The sequence below is a fragment of the Lepisma saccharinum genome, chromosome 20 (assembly GCF_977018435.1).
Source record: "Lepisma saccharinum chromosome 20, izLepSacc3.1, whole genome shotgun sequence".
Taxonomy (NCBI): Eukaryota; Metazoa; Arthropoda; class Insecta; order Zygentoma; family Lepismatidae; genus Lepisma; species Lepisma saccharinum.
In genome coordinates, this window is record NC_139248.1 from 69292060 (window position 1) to 69311699 (window position 19640).

The 19640-nt window shown below is 38.0% G+C and overlaps 1 protein-coding gene across 1 annotated transcript in view; it reads left to right on the top strand.

The window, feature by feature from the left end:
- Positions 1-674: 674 nt before the first annotated feature.
- Positions 675-19640, top strand: part of LOC146003320 (uncharacterized) — a 76653-nt gene continuing 57687 nt past the window's right edge. Inside the window, exon 1 of the mRNA XM_083141585.1 lies at positions 675-893. Coding sequence (XP_082997711.1) covers positions 836-893 — 58 coding nt within the window. The 5' untranslated portion in view covers positions 675-835. The remainder of the gene's footprint in view (positions 894-19640) is intronic.

Consider the following 19640-nt stretch of genomic DNA (forward strand, 5'->3'; position numbering starts at 1 on the left):
CTTTTAATAACATTATAACTATGTATATCGTGAAATTTATGAATATGTTTGTGGGGAAGGAAAGTTGTAGATTAAGATCTTTCTCCCCCTCACCAGTCTTCAATGATTTCGCTCCCTGTACAAGAGTTAAGGACATACTGGACTTATAAAAGTTGCCTTACACTGTCACAGTAGACATGCTGAACAACACATGGTGTGAAATTGACATTGTTCGTGCCACCAAAGGCGCCCATGGGCAATTGCAATGAATTTTGTGATTTTTGTAAGTTACACTGAAAACTTTGTGAGTTACATTATCATTTTTCATGTGTAGTAATAATGGTATACAAATTTACCTTTCCACTATATTTGTTTAAAATGTTGGAGTCTCACGGTGGACACCCTGTATGTACAAGTAACAAATTAATTCCTTTATATTTAATAATAATGCATTTTCAAATATTTAATTTACTTTTATATTTAATAACATTATAAATATGTATGTATATCATATAATTATCTTGTGTGTGTGTCCGCTCCTTATTGATTGCAAGACGGCGTCTGTGAAACATTTCATGAAATTTCCAGCAGGGGGTCGAAAGTCCAAACCGACAAACACAAGGAAGGAGAGATAAGAAAACACAACATGACTCCCAAAGCCCACCTATCGGATTCCATTTATCTCTTAATTTTTTTTAAAGAGCGCTTCTGCCCGCTCGATGAATCTCGACACAGCTTCGGAGGGAAACCGAAGGGACTGTGTCACGTGACCGCGCAGTTGGAGCCATCTGTAGGACGAAATTGGAGCAACGAAGATCTGGAAGAGCACAGCGCTGCCGGAATCCCGTTTCACACCATGTCTCCGAATTACATGCTTCTCGGGCTTCTATTTGTGTTCCTCTATGTCGACTCGGGTAAGTTGAAGCATTTATTTCTCCCACAATGCATTAGGAGTCGCTTGGATGTTTCGTGAGCTCCCACCCTAATAGTTGTTTCGTCTCGTCTTGCTGTGACATGTCCACCCATGGAAACCCTTCATTGAAACCTGATCGAAAATCGTTCTCTACATATCTCTCCCAATTTTTAGCTATCAATTCGATCCAGGGAGGTGGGGGGTGTAAGTTCGTAAGAAAGGGTAACTTTACAGCCGAAATGACCATAGGCTGTAATTTGTATGGGGATTCCGAGAAAATTTGGGGCATGTTGGATTGTGTGGATAAACCACAGCTATTCGATCATTAGCAATACAAAGCCTCCCCAATGCCTTATTTCAGTGTTCTCTTAAGTCCAGTTTATTCACATATAGGCTGATTGGAACTGCACCTACAGCCTACCGAACAAGCCTCCACCGAGTATCGAACTCGGGAACCCTTGATTACAAGGCGGCGACGTTATCACAATGCTATCGGGAAGGTCTTCATATGCCTTAAGTGTAACGCTATCCCTTGTAATCTAGGGATTCCGGATTCGATACCCGGTTCGGATTCAGAACTTTAGGTACAATCCCCATTAGCCTCTCTGTGCATAAAGTGAGCTTGAAACAAAAACTCTATTAGCAATACAAATGTAATATTATCTCATCACTGATTCATAAACCTTGGATGTCATATTACAATAAGTATTACAGTAAGATGATTTTTCTTTTTTCAATAATTGAGTGCAAAGTTGTCATGGAACTCATTTTTTGTGCTTGATTAACAAATATTCTTCTTCTTACTACAAACTTACTAAAGAAGAAATTGTTCCTTAGTGGCATGCTCAAGAATCCATACTTTTTCCCGTGTTCCTTTGTTTAGTCTCAATCTTGAAGTAAACTTGTCATTTTTCAAACAACTGGTCTCGAATACAAGCAACTTGAAAAACAACAAATTTATTTCAATCATGGGAAGTAGTTTCTCTTCACTTTTGACTAAATTTTAATCAAAAATGAATAAATTCACCTCAGCTTTGAGAAGCAGTAATTATTCAATTTTGACTACATTTTAGTCAAAAAATGAATAAATCCACCTCAGCCTTGAGAAGCTGTAATTGTTCAATTTTGACTACATTTTAGTCAAAAAATGAATAAATCCACCTCAGCCTTGAGAAGCTGTAATTATTCAATTTTGACTACATTTTAGTCAAAAAATGAATAAATCCACCTCAGCCTTGAGAAGCTGTAATTATTCAATTTTGACTACATTTTAGTCAAAAAATGAATAAATCCACCTCAGCCTTGAGAAGCAGTAATTATTCAATTTTGACTACATTTTAGTCAAAAAATGAATAAATCCACCTCAGCCTTGAGAAGCTGTAATTGTTCAATTTTGACTACATTTTAGTCAAAAAATGAATAAATCCACCTCAGCCTTGAGAAGCTGTAATTATTCAATTTTGACTACATTTTAGTCAAAAAATGAATAAATCCACCTCAGCCTTGAGAAGCTGTAATTATTCAATTTTGACTACATTTTAGTCAAAAAATGAATAAATCCACCTCAGCCTTGAGAAGCTGTAATTATTCAATTTTGACTACATTTTAGTCAAAAAATGAATAAATCCACCTCAGCCTTGAGAAGCTGTAATTATTCAATTTTGACTACATTTTAGTCAAAAAATGAATAAATCCACCTCAGCCTTGAGAAGCTGTAATTATTCAATTTTGACTACATTTTAGTCAAAAAATGAATAAATCCACCTCAGCCTTGAGAAGCTGTAATTATTCAATTTTGACTACATTTTAGTCAAAAAATGAATAAATCCACCTCAGCTTTGAGAAGCTGTAATTATTCAATTTTGACTACATTTTAGTCAAAAAATGAATAAATCCACCTCAGCCTTGAGAAGCAGTAATTATTCAATTTTGACTACATTTTAGTCAAAAAATGAATAAATCCACCTCAGCCTTGAGAAGCTGTAATTATTCAATATTGACTACATTTTAGTCAAAAAATGAATAAATCCACCTCAGGCTTGAGAAGCAGTAATTATTCAATTTTCACTAAATTGATTTCTCACTTTTGACTATATAACACACTGAAATGAAATGACTAAATGCATGTAGTCACTTTTGACGCAAATCGGGTCGGTGACAGTTTCAGTACTGGATTTAGTCAAAAGTGACTAAATTTTGCTCGTTTTTGACTAAGTCGTTTTTACATTGTAGCATCATATTACAGCTTGGGTAAACGCAATAGTAAGATGAAAAATATTTTAGAATATTGTATCGATTATTTGAAAACTCGTGGGTCTTAGGATCTTCCTATCAGAGAAGCCATTAATGCAATCACGTCCTCGGTTCGATTCTCGTGGGATAGTTTCTATAGTTCGGTTCTCTGTAACCCATGTCTCGATCAGCCTATTAATGAATAAAATTAATTTACAATAAAATTTATTAAATTTTCGCAAGCATTTTCCCATTTATAGGACACTCAGATTTATGCAAATTAAAACTAATACATCTGCCTTGCTACTATAATTCTAAAGGTTCGTTCCTCTTTTCACTAAACGGAAAAGCTTTCCCTTTGAGCATAGCACTGGGTCTTGAAGATAAATAGGTGGTGTGGATGTAGGGTTCCATACATTCTCGACCGCGGTTACAGAGTAGGTGATGTGATAAGCATCACGTTCCGGCCGCCTTTACCTCCGAGACTGAGCGTGCCCAAGAGCGTCTTTATGGAAGGACATTCCAGTCTGAATCACCACTCAGACGCTATAATAATAATAATTATTATTATTATTATTATTATTATTATTAACAAGTGGAGCATTAAGTGTTTTGTCCACAAATAGCTTACAATATACGTACACAAAATGTATGCATAAAATTTATCTTGCACAATAAGAGAGATTACTATGTAAAATTTCATGTATGAGGGTATATATGTTATGAACAGTATAAAATAATTACAAATTAAAAGTTAAGGAAATAATAATGAATAAATATGACTTAATTAAATAACTAGATGCATTATTAGTTAATGTCTACTCCTTATGTATTTTCCATAAATTCAATTAGACTATATCGTGCTTTGTAGCCAATAGTCCTTTACAGGTAATGTGTGTTTATTTCGGGGGGTTAGTATTTTAATATTGTGCGGGAGGTTATTATAAAACCATATTCCAGCATTCAGTGGTGAATTTTTTGATATCTGCAGTCTGTTTTGTTTATGGTGGTACTCATTCTTGCTTCTAGTGTCATGGTTATGTATTTCGTAATTTTTGGTCACCTGACCAGCATTTAAAACAAATAAGATAACGTTACGCTGCGTTCAAGATAAATATTCAAAATATGGATCTCTGCAAAGAGTCCTATAACCTAATTTAAACATATTCTCCACTTTTTTTTTAAGTCTTGATATTCTGGAGCTTCTCGCTTACCTACTCTTCGGTAGTAGTGGTTAAAAATACACAATAAAATTTGTCGTATGGAAGATAACTCTTGAAAATGTGGTTCTGTTTTTTAAATTTGCAACGAGCAAGGACACAGTTACTGTAGCCCAGCCCGTTTAAACGCTTAACAGGGGAAGAAGTAAGAGATGGTTGTGTGCAAAGGCACCAACTTAAAATACATTTTTGAGGGGCAAGGTTAGGTTGTCATAAACAATATTTTATCCTATGCAAATATGTGTAAATCTGTTCCTCTAGGTGGCGTCGGCACCTATAGTTGTGTGCCACCTCCAAATTATCCATGGACCCAGAAAATTTATCGCCATTACAATTTTCTTTCGTCTGAACATGACCCACACGGGTCACCAGAACTACCGCGAAAGGGAAATTTTCGCGCATAATCTTTTCGCTCTTATTCAGTCGCGCTTAATCCGTTTTGCTGTTATTCCTTTCGCCCTTATTCCTGTGTTCAATTTTGGTTTCGCGCTTAATCCGTTTCGCTGTTATTCCTTTCGCCCTTATTCCTGTGTTCAATTTTGGTTTCGCGCTTAATCCGTTTCGCTGTTATTCCTTTCGCCCTTATTCCTGTGTTCAATTTTGGTTTCGCGCTTAATACGTTTCGCTGTTATTCCTTTCGCCCTTATTTCCGTGTTCAATTTTGGTTTCGCGCTTAATCCCTTTCGCGATTATTCCACCGCCCCACCCACACCGGTCGCAAACAGCAGATTAGAATGTCACCAGCCACTAAATTTGAATTATAACCGTGCGATAATAATTCATCTTTATTCCTTTTGATCACAGGAGATTGCCAATATTCTGTCACCAGCCATTAATTTCTTGATTTGGTTTATTTTACTTCGCTTTCTGCCACTTTTGGCTAATCTCGATTGATGAAGGGATACTCCCAAAGAACTCCCATACCCAGTCCGAGACCCCTGGCGTCGTAGCGCGTTGTGCTAACCACTACACCATAGAGGTCGGCATTTTAGAATTTAGTGTATGGGCTAAACGTATTTCAGGATCTAGGTGTCCCATTTCTTTTGCCGGTGACTGTACAGGACATCGTGGAGAAGAATGGTGAGATTCTTTCGGAATATCGAACAGTTGAGTTGTGGAAACATTTTCAAGATTTCGAGAGCTATCGCCACTCTACGCTGAAGATAAAAGTAACGTCAGTTCTTGAAAGCTTGGTTTTGATTGATTTGGTGTTTTAAGTCCACTTTATGCACAGGAAGGCTAATCGGGACTGGACCTACAGTTTAAAGTGGGATCCGAACCACCATGTGCCTCCACCGGGAATCGAACCCGGGACCTTGAAAGCTTGGAAATGTTTCCAGAACTAACGTGGTCGATATCCACGGAGAATCCACATTGTGTCTCTGTCCTGGATTCGATACCCGGTGGAGGCACATAGTGGTTCGGATCCCACTTTAAACTGTAGGTCCAGTCCCAATTAGCCAACTCAAACAAACAAACACATTGTGTCCCTTCACTCAAGATTAAATACCATGAAAAGGACAGATTACTGAATTTTTTACATTACATTTACAATAATAGTTTATGTAACCCAAAGCTTACGAGTAGCCAGGTTCGAGTCCTGGAAAATTCTAAAATCGTGAGGATAATTGGCAACTTAATTTAAAGGACGTATAAGACAGTGCAAGTCTCTTTTCAACCTTGGACTTTTAACTTTTACACCCCTTTTTAACAACCAGGTAAAGATATTAGATTAGGGGATTTTTCCCAGACATTCTGAAGGATGAAACATGGCCAGATTTGCCAACGCATTAAAACACTATAACTCATTCATTGCATGTCCAGTGGCGGCGATTGGGTTCCAAAACTAGGGGAGCAAGGGCAGTTTACTTTCCCTTGGTAGCTAAGGTTTAACATAGTGCGGGGGCAAAAGTGGCCCACCCAATAATCACCAAAACTGTCCATGAGTATAGCAGTGGCACGGCATGCCAAAGACCAGGGTTCAAATCTTGGTTTTCCCTTCATTTTTTCCTCAAAATGTTTACATCTCTATACCTAGGTATATATAAAAATGGATGTATGTGTGTGTGTGTGTGTTTTTGTTTGTTCCGGCATAACTCTCGAACGCCTTGAGCAATTTCAACCAGACTTGGTACACGTATCACTTGCAATCTAGAAATAAATACTGTGGGGGTAAGACACCTCTGGCACCCCTAGGGGTGGGGAGGGAAGTGTGACATGTAAAAATAATCGAGATCCAGCGATATTAAATTCCGCACAGACATCCGTGACTCTATGCAATCCGCACAACGATAGTGTTTCTCGGGTTGTCTAACATTCAGGCTGTGTTGCGAATGGAATCCATAGTTTTCGTGACACTCCCAATGCGGTTCAACTTCAAGTTCATCATCTATCGGCATGGGGGGGGGGTGAGAGGAGGTGAAAAATAAAATGCACAAATGACCTAGATTAATGTCGAATCCATAATTTTCGGAGTCGCTAAGCTAATTGGTGACATTTAAAATTAGTTACATTTTACACTATAGTTAGAATTCATTATTTTCCTGTCTAATCCAAGATTGGGATAAATAAATACCCGGGCAATGGGAAGTAGTATATATGTTGGAGTGCTGCAGTCAAGAGGATTTCGCTGGAACGCCAAATGGTTCGCACGGATGACGCTAGATAGCGTACGGAATCGAGAGCTTCTTTGCTCGAGCGAATAACGCTCGTACAAGCAAAACGAGCGTTATACGCTTGAAGTCCAGTAGTGCACGTAAACCGTAATTTGTCTGTGGTAGTAGGACTTCAAATATGAATCGTGAAGCGAAAAACGCATTGAATTTGAATCTTAAGTGAACATAGTCATTGTCTCCAATCAGAAATAAAATTTGGGGTGGGTCCAGCAAGGAGTGCCTTTCCCTTAACGCTAATGGTGCATCCCCTCTCAATAATAGTACTTAGATGGTTATCTTATTTTTTTCTTTTTTTAATGTGCTTTGTTGTTCTTGGAGTCGCAATTTCAGCATTGAACACTTCTCAGAAGCAGTTTGGAATATTTGGCTGAACTCTTCATCTGAAATCTCCCGAAATCTTTGGCTCTGTCCGAAAGGTTCAAGAAGCAGTTTGGAATATTTGGCTGAACTCTTCATCTGAAATCTCCCGAAATCTTTGGCTCTGTCCGAAAGGTTCAAGAAGCAGTTTTAAAGTATAGTCTTGTCAGAAGTGCAGTTCTAAAGCGCCAAGTACACGTGTAATCAATTCCATAGCGCTCAGCACACAAGATTGGTTTTAGTGTTTCACCTCTGCATGTATTATTTCTGAAAACAAACTTCACTTACTGTACGAAAAGTTTCTCACTGAAGTCAGCTGAGGTATCACTACCAAGTGTGAAACTTAAAAACTTTCAGTGGGTGTTATTTTCAGAATTGACAAAAAATGCACACAGAGAGAATTGTTCTATACCTGCTACATAACGTGCATCTGGAAATATGCTGAATCTACCACAGTATTTTAAAATAATAATAATAATAAAGAAATACTTTTTGGAGGGTTCCGGACCCCATTGACCCATCCCTTGCATACGCCCGTGGTCTCCATGTTAAAATGTAGTTCAGTCTATCTTACCAATACACAATGACATATGGAAATGAAATAGACGACTGTGGGCTGAAACTACCAAGTTGGATATTTTACACATAATGTGTCAACGATTATTGTCACATTAAAAAGATATTCCATTGTATACGCTCGAGGGTGGGAGGCGAGTACGAGCGAGCGAAAGTTATTCCATGTAGTTCTCTAATACATAAGTACCAAAAACAAGAAGTACAAGAATTAGACAAATATATCTGCAATCTGATGTCTGAATATGGTCTACCACCTCTCAACCCATCTTTGGAGCCTCACCGGTTGTCCCTGTCTGATCTATAATTCCGCACCAACTCGTAAATGTCAAGGGGCAAGGGTTTCAAATCCATTTCGATTGCGGGGGGGGGGGGGTTATCCGAGGGAGTCAGCCGGCAGTGAGCAAGAGAGGGAAATTTGGGAATATAATTGAGGGAGAAAGGGAAATTTCTTTAAAATTCTGCAAAAGGTAGATGTGAAAAGATAAAAACTCTTAACCTTGTTCGCCAATTTATGTGTGTAACATGTGCCGGAATATATAAGTATGAACGAAAGAAAATTTGCTGATTTTTTTTCAAGAAGTGCAAAAATGAAAGAAGGAAGTGATATTCTTATTAAATGAAATTATTTATACAAATTGAACTTTGGGGGAAATGCAAAAATAAGTTTTGTTCTTAATTTTGATATTACAGTTCTTTTTCCTGGGAAGAAATGTTCAGGTACTCTTCACGTTAAGTTTGTTATTGTGTTCATCATAAGAACTACTCAACAATGTGGTGCGTTCGTTCATGAATGATCGTGAATCCATGTTTACTCTGTCCCTGGATTCCCTGGAGAGAGCGAACGAAAGTAAATCTCTGCGCAAGTAGTGACTGGAGAGGGCTCGACCAATGAAAAAGTGCGAGGGAACGGAATTGCGTGGAGGAGAAGGGGAGTGCAGCTCCCAGCTGTTTGTATCCGCGTGTACTCCTTCGCTCCACCTAAAGTTGACGAGCTGTATCTTTGCGGGTGGACCCTGCCCAACCCCTGCTGCGCAGTAGCAAGGGGGAGGAGCTACCGGCTGCGCGTCATTATCCTTGCGTCCTGTCCTTGCTGTCGACCACCCAAAGGGCAAGTAGGTGGCAAGTACATACACGTATCTCTCTCTCACTCTGCGCGGAGTAGCCAAGGCCACCCGCAAAGATACAGCTCGCCAAGTCTAACAGGCTAACACCTTTCTATATAGTTTTATTCTTGTTTATAGAAAGGTGCCGATACTGCGTACCTTTCCGTGCCCCCCCAAAAAAGAAGCAGTGTAGTAGAGTGTATGACTTCAGCATGGGAGACCCCAGTTCGATTTGCAGGCTAGGTGATCTTGAATGGGAATTTTTCGAAACACGTTCCTACGTAAGGCAGATTTGGCGCTCAGACCGCTTCTAATAAACTGGGTAAATATGGATATAATAGGTACGCTAACACCCACGATATTTTATATAATTATGTATTAAGTTCGTCTGCGCACATATTTTGAAAAATAATTGCCTGTCCGGAACACGAACCAAGAACCATCGGACCCCAGATGGTGTTATGAAAACTGAACGTACAGGCAATAAAATCTTTGCAACAACGTTTCACGGTGTCACATTATGTGATTATGGATGCCAGAAGGAATTCGAGGATTGGAAACATTTTAAATGTGGAACTTCAGACAGATTTTATGCATCCATCCTGAAGTTTAAAGTGTATGCACTGGGTATCTAACTCAGGACCCCTTGATTACAAGGCGGCGACTTAACGGAAAGTCTGATTGTAACCTAAGGAAAATACTAGTACATTTGGTTGCTTCGTTCATTAATAAGGGTCTATTATTTCTACCCTTGATTTAACAGCCGCACGATAGAAGCCTAGAAGAGAAATTGATTCATTGATTTCCTTTATTTTACTTTGCTTCTCTGCTCCTTTGGCTAATCGCAAAGATGAGGATGAGTGATGATACGATGAAATTGATGAAGGGACACTCACAAAGACCACCCATGCCCAGGCCGGGATTCGAACCCGGAACCTTTGGCGTCGCTGTGCTAACCACTCCGTCACGGAGGCATGGAAGAGAAACGGAAGCGAGGCTAAGCGGCTTCGTGAACTGGATCATTCCAAAGTCCACATGACGTCAGTGACAAGGCCTGAACCCGTGACCTCTGGTGACAATATCCTTGACCGATTTCAGGATGTGTTGCTCGAAGATGGGTAGTTTTCGACGGAAAAAAATCATTTTCGCATTTCGAGAAGGGAATTTCCACAAAGGGAAGCTGGCAACACTGTCAGGCAGCATCCGTGTGTATCGATCAGGCTGCTTCGTGCCGCGGCCCACTTTCAAGTAAGCCGACCCGGCGCTGGTCCAACAGTTCACGGGGAGGCTGCGTTTCCCGACGTTTCCCAAAATTGCACCTTCTCAGCCAGTCCGAAAGGTGCAACAGGGAGGTAGGGTAGACGAAGGGGGAGCTGAAGCCTTGGGCGCCACGTATAGGGGGCGCCATTCAAAGCTGTTTTTTTTAATACACTAAAGTCAGAATATGCGACAGAGAAATTTACACTTGGCGGAAGTAAGGGGAGAAGGAAAATATACATGGGGTTTCTTTTATTTGTAGGCTTACGTTCTGGTAACACACTGCTGGAATTTTCTATTTCCTAAAGCAGTAGTAACAGTTTTTAAAGATGTATTCAGACAATAACACAAAACTGAAATATTTTTATATGCGCTAAACTTTTCAAAATCAGAAATGCAAACTATGAATCTTTAAATATCACCTATATTATTTTTATTGAGTTTGTCTCCTCATTTCAAAATTTGTAGGATGCAAATATCACAAATATGGCACAAGACGAAAATATCGAAAGACACGGATAAAATGTCTATAGTGCCGGGTGGAGGAGGGAGGAGAAACCACAATTCTGCCTAGGGCGCCAAATGGGCTGAGGTGGTGAATCCTGAACTGGAAGCGAAAATCTTTTCAATTAGTCAGTTACAAAGGTCACCTATGGCCAGGTCAATATTTGAACCCGGAATACTTGGCGTCGTAGCACGCTATGCTAGTCATAATACCCATCGACTTTTTTGAAAGGGGTAAAGTACGCTCCTAAATAATTTGATCCGAATTGTAACCCCTTGTACCCTCTCAAATAATTTGACCAGCGCAAGATGCTGCCGTTCACACAATTACGTTTTTAGTAACCAGACGTAATAAAAATTTCTACATTCTCCTCCAGTGGCGGCGATTGGGTTCCAAAAATAGAGGGGCAAGGTGCTAAAACTGGGAAGACAGTTTACATTACCTTTCTTAGATAAGGTTTAGCATAGTGGGGGGACAAAAGTGGCAAAATGTGGAGACAACTGCCCCCCTCCCACACACACAGACACCCTAATCGTAATCCATCGTGAATCTATTGTATGTACTATACTATGATTAGTACTAGTTCCCTCCCTTGGTATTCAAATAAGTGCAAAATGATGGAATGAAGCCTAGAGCTTTATCTGTTCGGGAATTGTACACCTTTAAAATTCTGTTAAAATCTATGTTGAAAATAGATCCAATTTTTAAAAGATGAGAAAAAAATATTAATTTTTGTATTGGCAATACAAGGTTATGTAAGCTTTGCTTTAGAAATTGAAAACTGTTACCCGTTCCAAAATAAAGTATATATGTGTGTTTGTGTATGTGTGGACCGGAAATTTAGAACTGCGCACATGCGGAAATTGTCAACCAAAGACTGAGCCCAAGAGAGCATAGATGTCTGCGCAAACAAGTTTGTGCGTGTGGACGCCCCCTTCAGTCTTTTGTCCCCCTGTTGCTCGGTCCTAGTGCTGAAACACTATTAACGGAGTTCGAAAATCTTTCTTCTTTATTGATAAATTCGTTTTTCTACAACGATGACCAATCTTCGTAAGTGTTCGCGCGAGTTTATAGCGGAGTTCATTGAACTTTACAAGAAGTTTGCGTGTTTGTAGCGAGTAAAATCAAAGAACTACAGTGACCAGGACAAGAAGAATAAGGCCTATGAGAGCTTAATACAAAAATACAAAGAGGTTGATGCTTCAGCGAACAGAAATATAGTAGTAAGGAAAATCAATTCCACGAGGACTGTTTACCGAAAAGAGTTCGCCAAAGTGAACAAACCAATCAGTTCGTTCTGGCGCTGGGGTCATGATGTTTACAAGTAAATGTTAAGGTATTTTCATGTATTTGGATTTTTGACTGATCAAGAAACTACGAGAGAGTAAGCAAGCAAGACGTAGCGTTTGGACAGGCCTTACTTTTTAACCCCTACATCAAAAACCTTTCTACGCTACCTCTTCAACCTCCGCGGTGCGAAAAAGGTAGGGGGCTCAAAGATTGTGTCTCAGTTTTATTCCTACGTTTTCAAATAATTTTTCTCAAATCGGATTCTGTAATTTCTCAGAAAACCTCTTAAAAAGAGAAACTGTAAAAACAAAGAAATAAATGTTAATCACAAGGAAACTATAAACGGAGATTGAGATTTATTGAGAAGTTTTCACACTGAAAATTGCATTGGTGCAAGTGTACATTACAGATCAGAGGCGGCAACGTAAGATACATTGGGGGGGGGGGACAAGATTGGTATAAACAATACATTATCTCTCTCTCTCTCTCTCTCTATATATATATATATATATATATATATATACATGTATATATGTATGTGTGTTTGTTTGTTCAGCAATAACTCTCGAACGTCTAGAGCAATTTCAACCAAACTTGGTACATGTATCACTTGCAATATGGAAATAAATACTGTGGGGTAAGACACCCATGGCACCCCTAGGGGTGGGGTGGGAAGGGGTGACATGTAGAAATAATCGGGAACCACCGATACTAAATTCCGCACAAACAGACATCCGTGACTCTATGCAATCTGCACAACGATAGTGTTTCTCGGGTTGTCTAACATTCAGGCTGTGTTGCGAATGGAAGCCAGAGTTTTCATGACACTCCCAATGCGGTTCAACTTCAAGTTCATCATCTATCGGCATGGGGGGAGAGGGGGTGAAAAATAAAATGCCACAAATGACCTAGATTAGTGTCAAATCCATAGTTCTCGGAGTCGCTAAGCTAATTGGTGACATTCACGATCACATTTATAATTAGTTACATTTTACACTATAGTTAGAATTCATTATTTTCCTGTTTAATACAAGATTGAGATAAATTAATACCCGGGCAACGCCGAGTAATCAGCTTGTATGTAAATATAATAAAATGTGTCCTTCTACGTGCATTGGGGGGGGGGGGGGCAGAAAGTGTCTTGGCACCCCACCCCCAAAGTCGCAGCCTATGCTACAGATTATATGTTGACATCGCACATACAATATTCATAGAATGGACACTGTGTTTTCATAGTAGGCTACTGTAACAATGATATGATATAAATAAATCTTATAAGCATACAAAACCAATTTTGTCTTTTTTTTCTTATCCTATAGTGCACTAGTATTGTAAAAATACAATATTAATGATGCATACAAATCTAAATTTATTTTATAAAATTATTTAATTCCTGAAATTCCCTTGATTGTACCTATATATATATTGTATATTCCAACAATATTTTTTCACTTTGCTCTTGAAACCGTGGTTCTGTCAATATTTTTGAAGCTATTTGGTATAACTAGATGCCTGAATGTGAAAATTATTTTTTCTTGTCTGGTATTGTAATTGTGGATGTCTGTGCCTTGGATAGTTTGATTTCGTATCGTACATAAAAGTAAGTGTTTCAAGTATATATACAGATATATAGATCACAACCTCAGTAGAAAACTTTCGTTATCTCAATAGTTTACGGTACACATTCATTGTTTACGTCACCGTAGGGTAAACGACAGACAAGAAAATGCTTTGGCAACACTGACTTCCGTCCCTCCCCAACTGTGTTTCACCAAGGGTTTGTGATGGTAGCTATATTGTTTTCGTGTGAACATTCTTAAGTTAAATTTTAAGTTATTATTAGTGATGAATGAAGCATGTTTAAAACTATTGTCTAAGTGGTGATGAATTTTTAAAATATTTTACAGAATAAAGTTGTTTTTTCTATCAAGTAGGAACGCACAACTGACATTGATAGGAGGTGGTTAGACTGTTACGCTACTGTCACTGAGAAAGATACTATTGAGTAAAATGTTCCAGGCCGGGATTCGAACCCAGGATCAGATAAAGGGTTTGAGATCGACATGTTTGGGATATGGCCCCTCCGTTGGACACGCCACTACTCTCAGTCGTCAAGCAAGTTCCAACTAAACCTAACAACATTAGTAAGCGTCGTGACTTGTGCTTCAGTTAATTTGACATTGCACAAGACGTATTTGCTTTCGTTATCAGAAAAGCCGTAGAAAAAGGGGTGGATTTAGAATCTTGGAAAACCTTCATTTTCCAAGAACGTAAGAGGAGATAAGATAGATTATGTAACAACGAAATGCACGTCTCAAACTGTAAAACATTTCTTACAGCATTAAGAAATTGCCTCGTGGAAAAGTAAACTCTACCCCTGCTATGTGTTACGATGCACGCTGCACACACTCAAGGGGTGTGATCAACAACCAGTGATTTGCCGTAGACTATAAGTTTACGTCTACATGCGTTGTCTACACGTAATCTACGCGTAGCTTACATTGGGTTGTAGTTTACATAGACTACGTAGACAATCTAAAGTACATTAAAATTAATTTTCAAGGGTTTCATGAAAGGAAAGTGACATTTTCAACTATATTGGTTCCTAACGAAATAAAAAGAATCCTATTTACAACAAATTTCTGTTATCTTCTATTATCAACTTTGGAAGAAGATAAATAGTATGCAAAAAACAACAACAGATGGCAGTCGTGGGACAAAAGTGGTCTTTCCCCCATAAAACACTAGAATATTTCCTATATTAGGTTTCGTCCTAGGTGAGAAATTGTTCGAATTTGGAAGAAAGAGTATGAAAATTTCTTGTCATACATCAGCAACTGATACGCAGTATAATTTTCTTCTAATTCCACGGAGGCCTTTGCTAAGTTATCACCTTTCGCCATGTTGTTTACATAGTTTACGTAATCTAAGTGTATGAAATAGTCTACGTGTAGAATGTAGACTATCGTTGTTTACGCGTAGACGCACATCACTGTCAACAACTCGTTCCAAGGTTGAGAATGAAGTGAGAAAAGACAAAGGCGAGAGAGAGACAGAAATAAGAGTAACACAATAAAGAATCTCAAGAGAGAAGAGAGAGTGAGATAGAATAAGAAAGAGAGGAAATAAATAAAATAAAAGAAGATCAAAATTAGGGGGAATGTATAAAGCGAAGGACAGGCAGAAGAGAGAAATACAAGCTCGAGAGAGGGGAGAGAGATAGAATAAAATGAGAAAGAGAGAGGGAGAGAGGAACGAAGGAAGAAAAATCTAAGAGAGAGAACAAAGAGAGAATTAAAAGAAACTGGAGAGAGACCAAAAATAAAAAGCGAGAGAAAGAGAGAGAGAAATAAAATAAGCGAAGTTAAAGGAAAAGAGAAAATAAAAATAAAATCGAAAGAGAGGAGAGATAAATAAAATGCAAAAACCTCGAGAGGGAAAAACAAAATAAAAAGTGTGAGAGAGAAATAAAATAACCTCGAATGAGAGCGAGAAAATAAGCGAAAGAGAAATGATATGAGAGGCTCAGAGCTAAAGCGTGAGGGTAAATTTCCCCGTGCATATAGCACCGTCATGGTACATTTAGGGGACGTTGGGGAAGTGCTCCACACATTCTCGATCTTGGCAATTTTTTTGAAGTGCTGTGAACAGTACCACGCTCCGCCAGCTTTTATCCCGCACAGGGTTGCCCCCAGGTGGCCATTGATTTGAGGCTGGGTGAGCCCCAGAGCTGTTTTACGCAGGAACAAGGCCGGAAAAAATTCGGCCTTAGATCACTCACTCCGGGAATCAAACCCGGGTCTCCTGCGTGACAGTCAGACGCCTTCCCGACTAGACAACCACAGGAGAGAGCGAGAGAGAGAAATATTGAGTGTGAATTGGTGTTTTAAGTCCACTTTATGCACAGTAAGACTAATCGGGACTGGACCTACGGTTTAAAGTAGGATCCGAACCACTGTGCCATGTGCCTCCACCGGATATCAAACCCGGGACCCCTTGATTACAAGGCGACGACGAGAGAAAGAAATAAAAGGAACTTGATGGAGATGGGGAAAGTAAAGACGATTGATTGATTTCGTTGGTTTATTTTACTTAGCTTTTCTGCCAGTTTTGACTAATAGCGAAGATTAGGATGAGTGATGATATGATGAAATTGATGAAGGGACACTCTCAAAGAACACTCATGCTCAGGCTGGGATTCGAACCCGGAAACTCTGGCGTTGTAGAGCGCTGTGCTAACCACTCCGCCACGTAGGCGGGCAAGAGTAAATCGATTGATTGGTTGATTGATTGAGTTGGTGTTTTAAGTCCACTTTATGCACAGTATGGCTAATCGAGACTGGACCTACAGTTTAAAGTGTGATCCGAACCACTATGTGCCTCCATCCGGTATCGAACACGGGACACATTGATTACACGGTGACGACGCTGGGCAAAGAGTACAAACGAAAACGACACGAAAAACTGAATGGTAATCATATAACCCACAAGAGAGGCCTCTCATTCGAGCAACGAAAGACCATGACAAAACCAGAAACAAGAAGGAGATAACCCCCACCCTCCACGACAAGCCACACCTACAGGAGGAGGAGGCGTGATTTGGAGACTCTGGTAACATTAGGCGAGTCTGATGCTCCTTAATTTTACATTGCTGATAGTTATAATGCTTATATACGTAACGCCTTGACGACATATTACCTTTATGCATAGCTGAGTTCGCTTTGCGGTTTGTCAGTAATTACTGTAGAACTTCTGTCGTGTGCCTAAACATACGCAGATTACACTCAAGGTGCCGAGTTCACTTTGAAATCACAAACTCTACATACTGCATTATTTATTCCTCGACCTAAAGTGCCACTATACACTCTAAACTACACACACAAAAAAATATTTTCTACAAACACTCTTCTGAGGTATTATATAACACAGTCACAATTCATTTACATTCTTGAACGATCGCAACGCCACGTACGGCAGACAACAATAAAGTGTCGCATTTAAAATGAGGGGAAAACTTCAGTTGAACTACTCGTAAACGTCATACATGTGTCATATACAGGCACATATCTAGAACCAAACTTCGGGCAGAGGGAGCGAACGAAGTGTCTCACATGTAATAATAATAATGATAACGTTTATAATCAATAGGTTTTAAAGATTAAAATAATAATATTAAAATAGATAAATGTATTATTATTGGATGAACATAAAACCAAGCATGTATTATTTATCTGGCCTATATGTAGTTAACGTTTGTATCAAAACAACTGTCATGCCAAAGACATTAACGTGAAAAAAGATGACTAACGTTTGTATCAAAACAACTGTCATGCCAAAGATATTAACGTGAAAAAGAGATGACTAACGTTTGTACTGTATCAAAACAACTGTCATGTCAAAGATATTAACGTGAAGAAAATATGACTAACGTTTGTATAAAGAAAAACTGTTATGCCAAAGATATTAACGTGAAGAAAAGATGACTAAAGTTTGTATCAAAGCAACTGTCATGCCAAAGATATTAACGTGAAAAAGAGATGACTAACGTTTGTACTGTATCAAAACAACTGTCATGCCAAAGATATTAACGTGAAGAAAATATGACTAACGTTTGTATAAAAAAAAACTGTTATGCCAAAGATATTAACGTGAAGAAAAGATGACTAAAGTTTGTATCAAAGCAACTGTCATGCCAAAGATATTAACGTGAAGAAAAGATGACTAACATTTGTATCAAAGCAACTGTCATACCAAAGATATTAACGTGAAAAAAAATATGACTAACGTTTGTATAAAAAAAACTGTTATGCCAAAGATATTAACGTGAAGAAAAGATGACTAAAGTTTGTATCAAACCAACTGTCATGCCAAAGATATTAACGTGAAGAAAAGATGACTAACATTTGTATCAAAGCAACTGTCATACCAAAGATATTAACGTGAAAAAAAATATGACTAACGTTTGTATAAAAAAAAACTGTTATGCCAAAGATATTAACGTGAAGAAAAGATGACTAAAGTTTGTATCAAAGCAACTGTCATGCCAAAGATATTAACGTGAAAAAGAGATGACTAACGTTTGTACTGTATCAAAACAACTGTCATGCCAAAGATATTAACGTGAAGAAAATATGACTAACGTTTGTATAAAAAAAAACTATTATGCCAAAGATATTAACGTGAAGAAAAGATGACTAAAGTTTGTATCAAAGCAACTGTCATGCCAAAGATATTAACGTGAAGAAAAGATGACTAACATTTGTATCAAAGCAACTGTCATACCAAAGATATTAACGTGAAAAAAAATATGACTAACGTTTGTATAAAAAAAAACTGTTATGCCAAAGATATTAACGTGAAGAAAAGATGACTAAAGTTTGTATCAAAGCAACTGTCATGCCAAAGATATTAACGTGAAAAAGAGATGACTAACGTTTGTACTGTATCAAAACAACTGTCATGCCAAAGATATTAACGTGAAGAAAATATGACTAACGTTTGTATAAAAAAAAACTATTATGCCAAAGATATTAACGTGAAGAAAAGATGACTAAAGTTTGTATCAAAGCAACTGTCATGCCAAAGATATTAACGTGAAGAAAAGATGACTAACATTTGTATCAAAGCAACTGTCATACCAAAGATATTAACGTGAAAAAAAATATGACTAACGTTTGTATAAAAAAAAACTGTTATGCCAAAGATATTAACGTGAAGAAAAGATGACTAAAGTTTGTATCAAAGCAACTGTCATACCAAAGATATTAACGTGAAAAAGAGATGACTAACGTTTGTACTGTATCAAAACAACTGTCATGCCAAAGATATTAACGTGAAGAAAATATGACTAACGTTTGTATAAAAAAAAACTGTTATGCCAAAGATATTAACGTGAAGAAAAGATGACTAAAGTTTGTATCAAAGCAACTGTCATGCCAAAGATATTAACGTGAAAAAGAGATGACTAACGTTTGTACTGTATCAAAACAACTGTCATGCCAAAGATATTAACGTGAAGAAAATATGACTAACGTTTGTATAAAAAAAACTGTTATGCCAAAGATATTAACGTGAAGAAAAGATGACTAAAGTTTGTATCAAAGCAACTGTCATGCCAAAGATATTAACGTGAAAAAGAGATGACTAACGTTTGTACTGTATCAAAACAACTGTCATGCCAAAGATATTAACGTGAAGAAAATATGACTAACGTTTGTATAAAAAAAAACTGTTATGCCAAAGATATTAACGTGAAGAAAAGATGACTAAAGTTTGTATCAAAGCAACTGTCATGCCAAAGATATTAACGTGAAGAAAAGATGACTAACATTTGTATCAAAGCAACTGTCATACCAAAGATATTAACGTGAAAAAAAATATGACTAACGTTTGTATAAAAAAAAACTGTTATGCCAAAGATATTAACGTGAAGAAAAGATGACTAAAGTTTGTATCAAAGCAACTGTCATGCCAAAGATATTAACGTGAAAAAGAGATGACTAACGTTTGTACTGTATCAAAACAACTGTCATG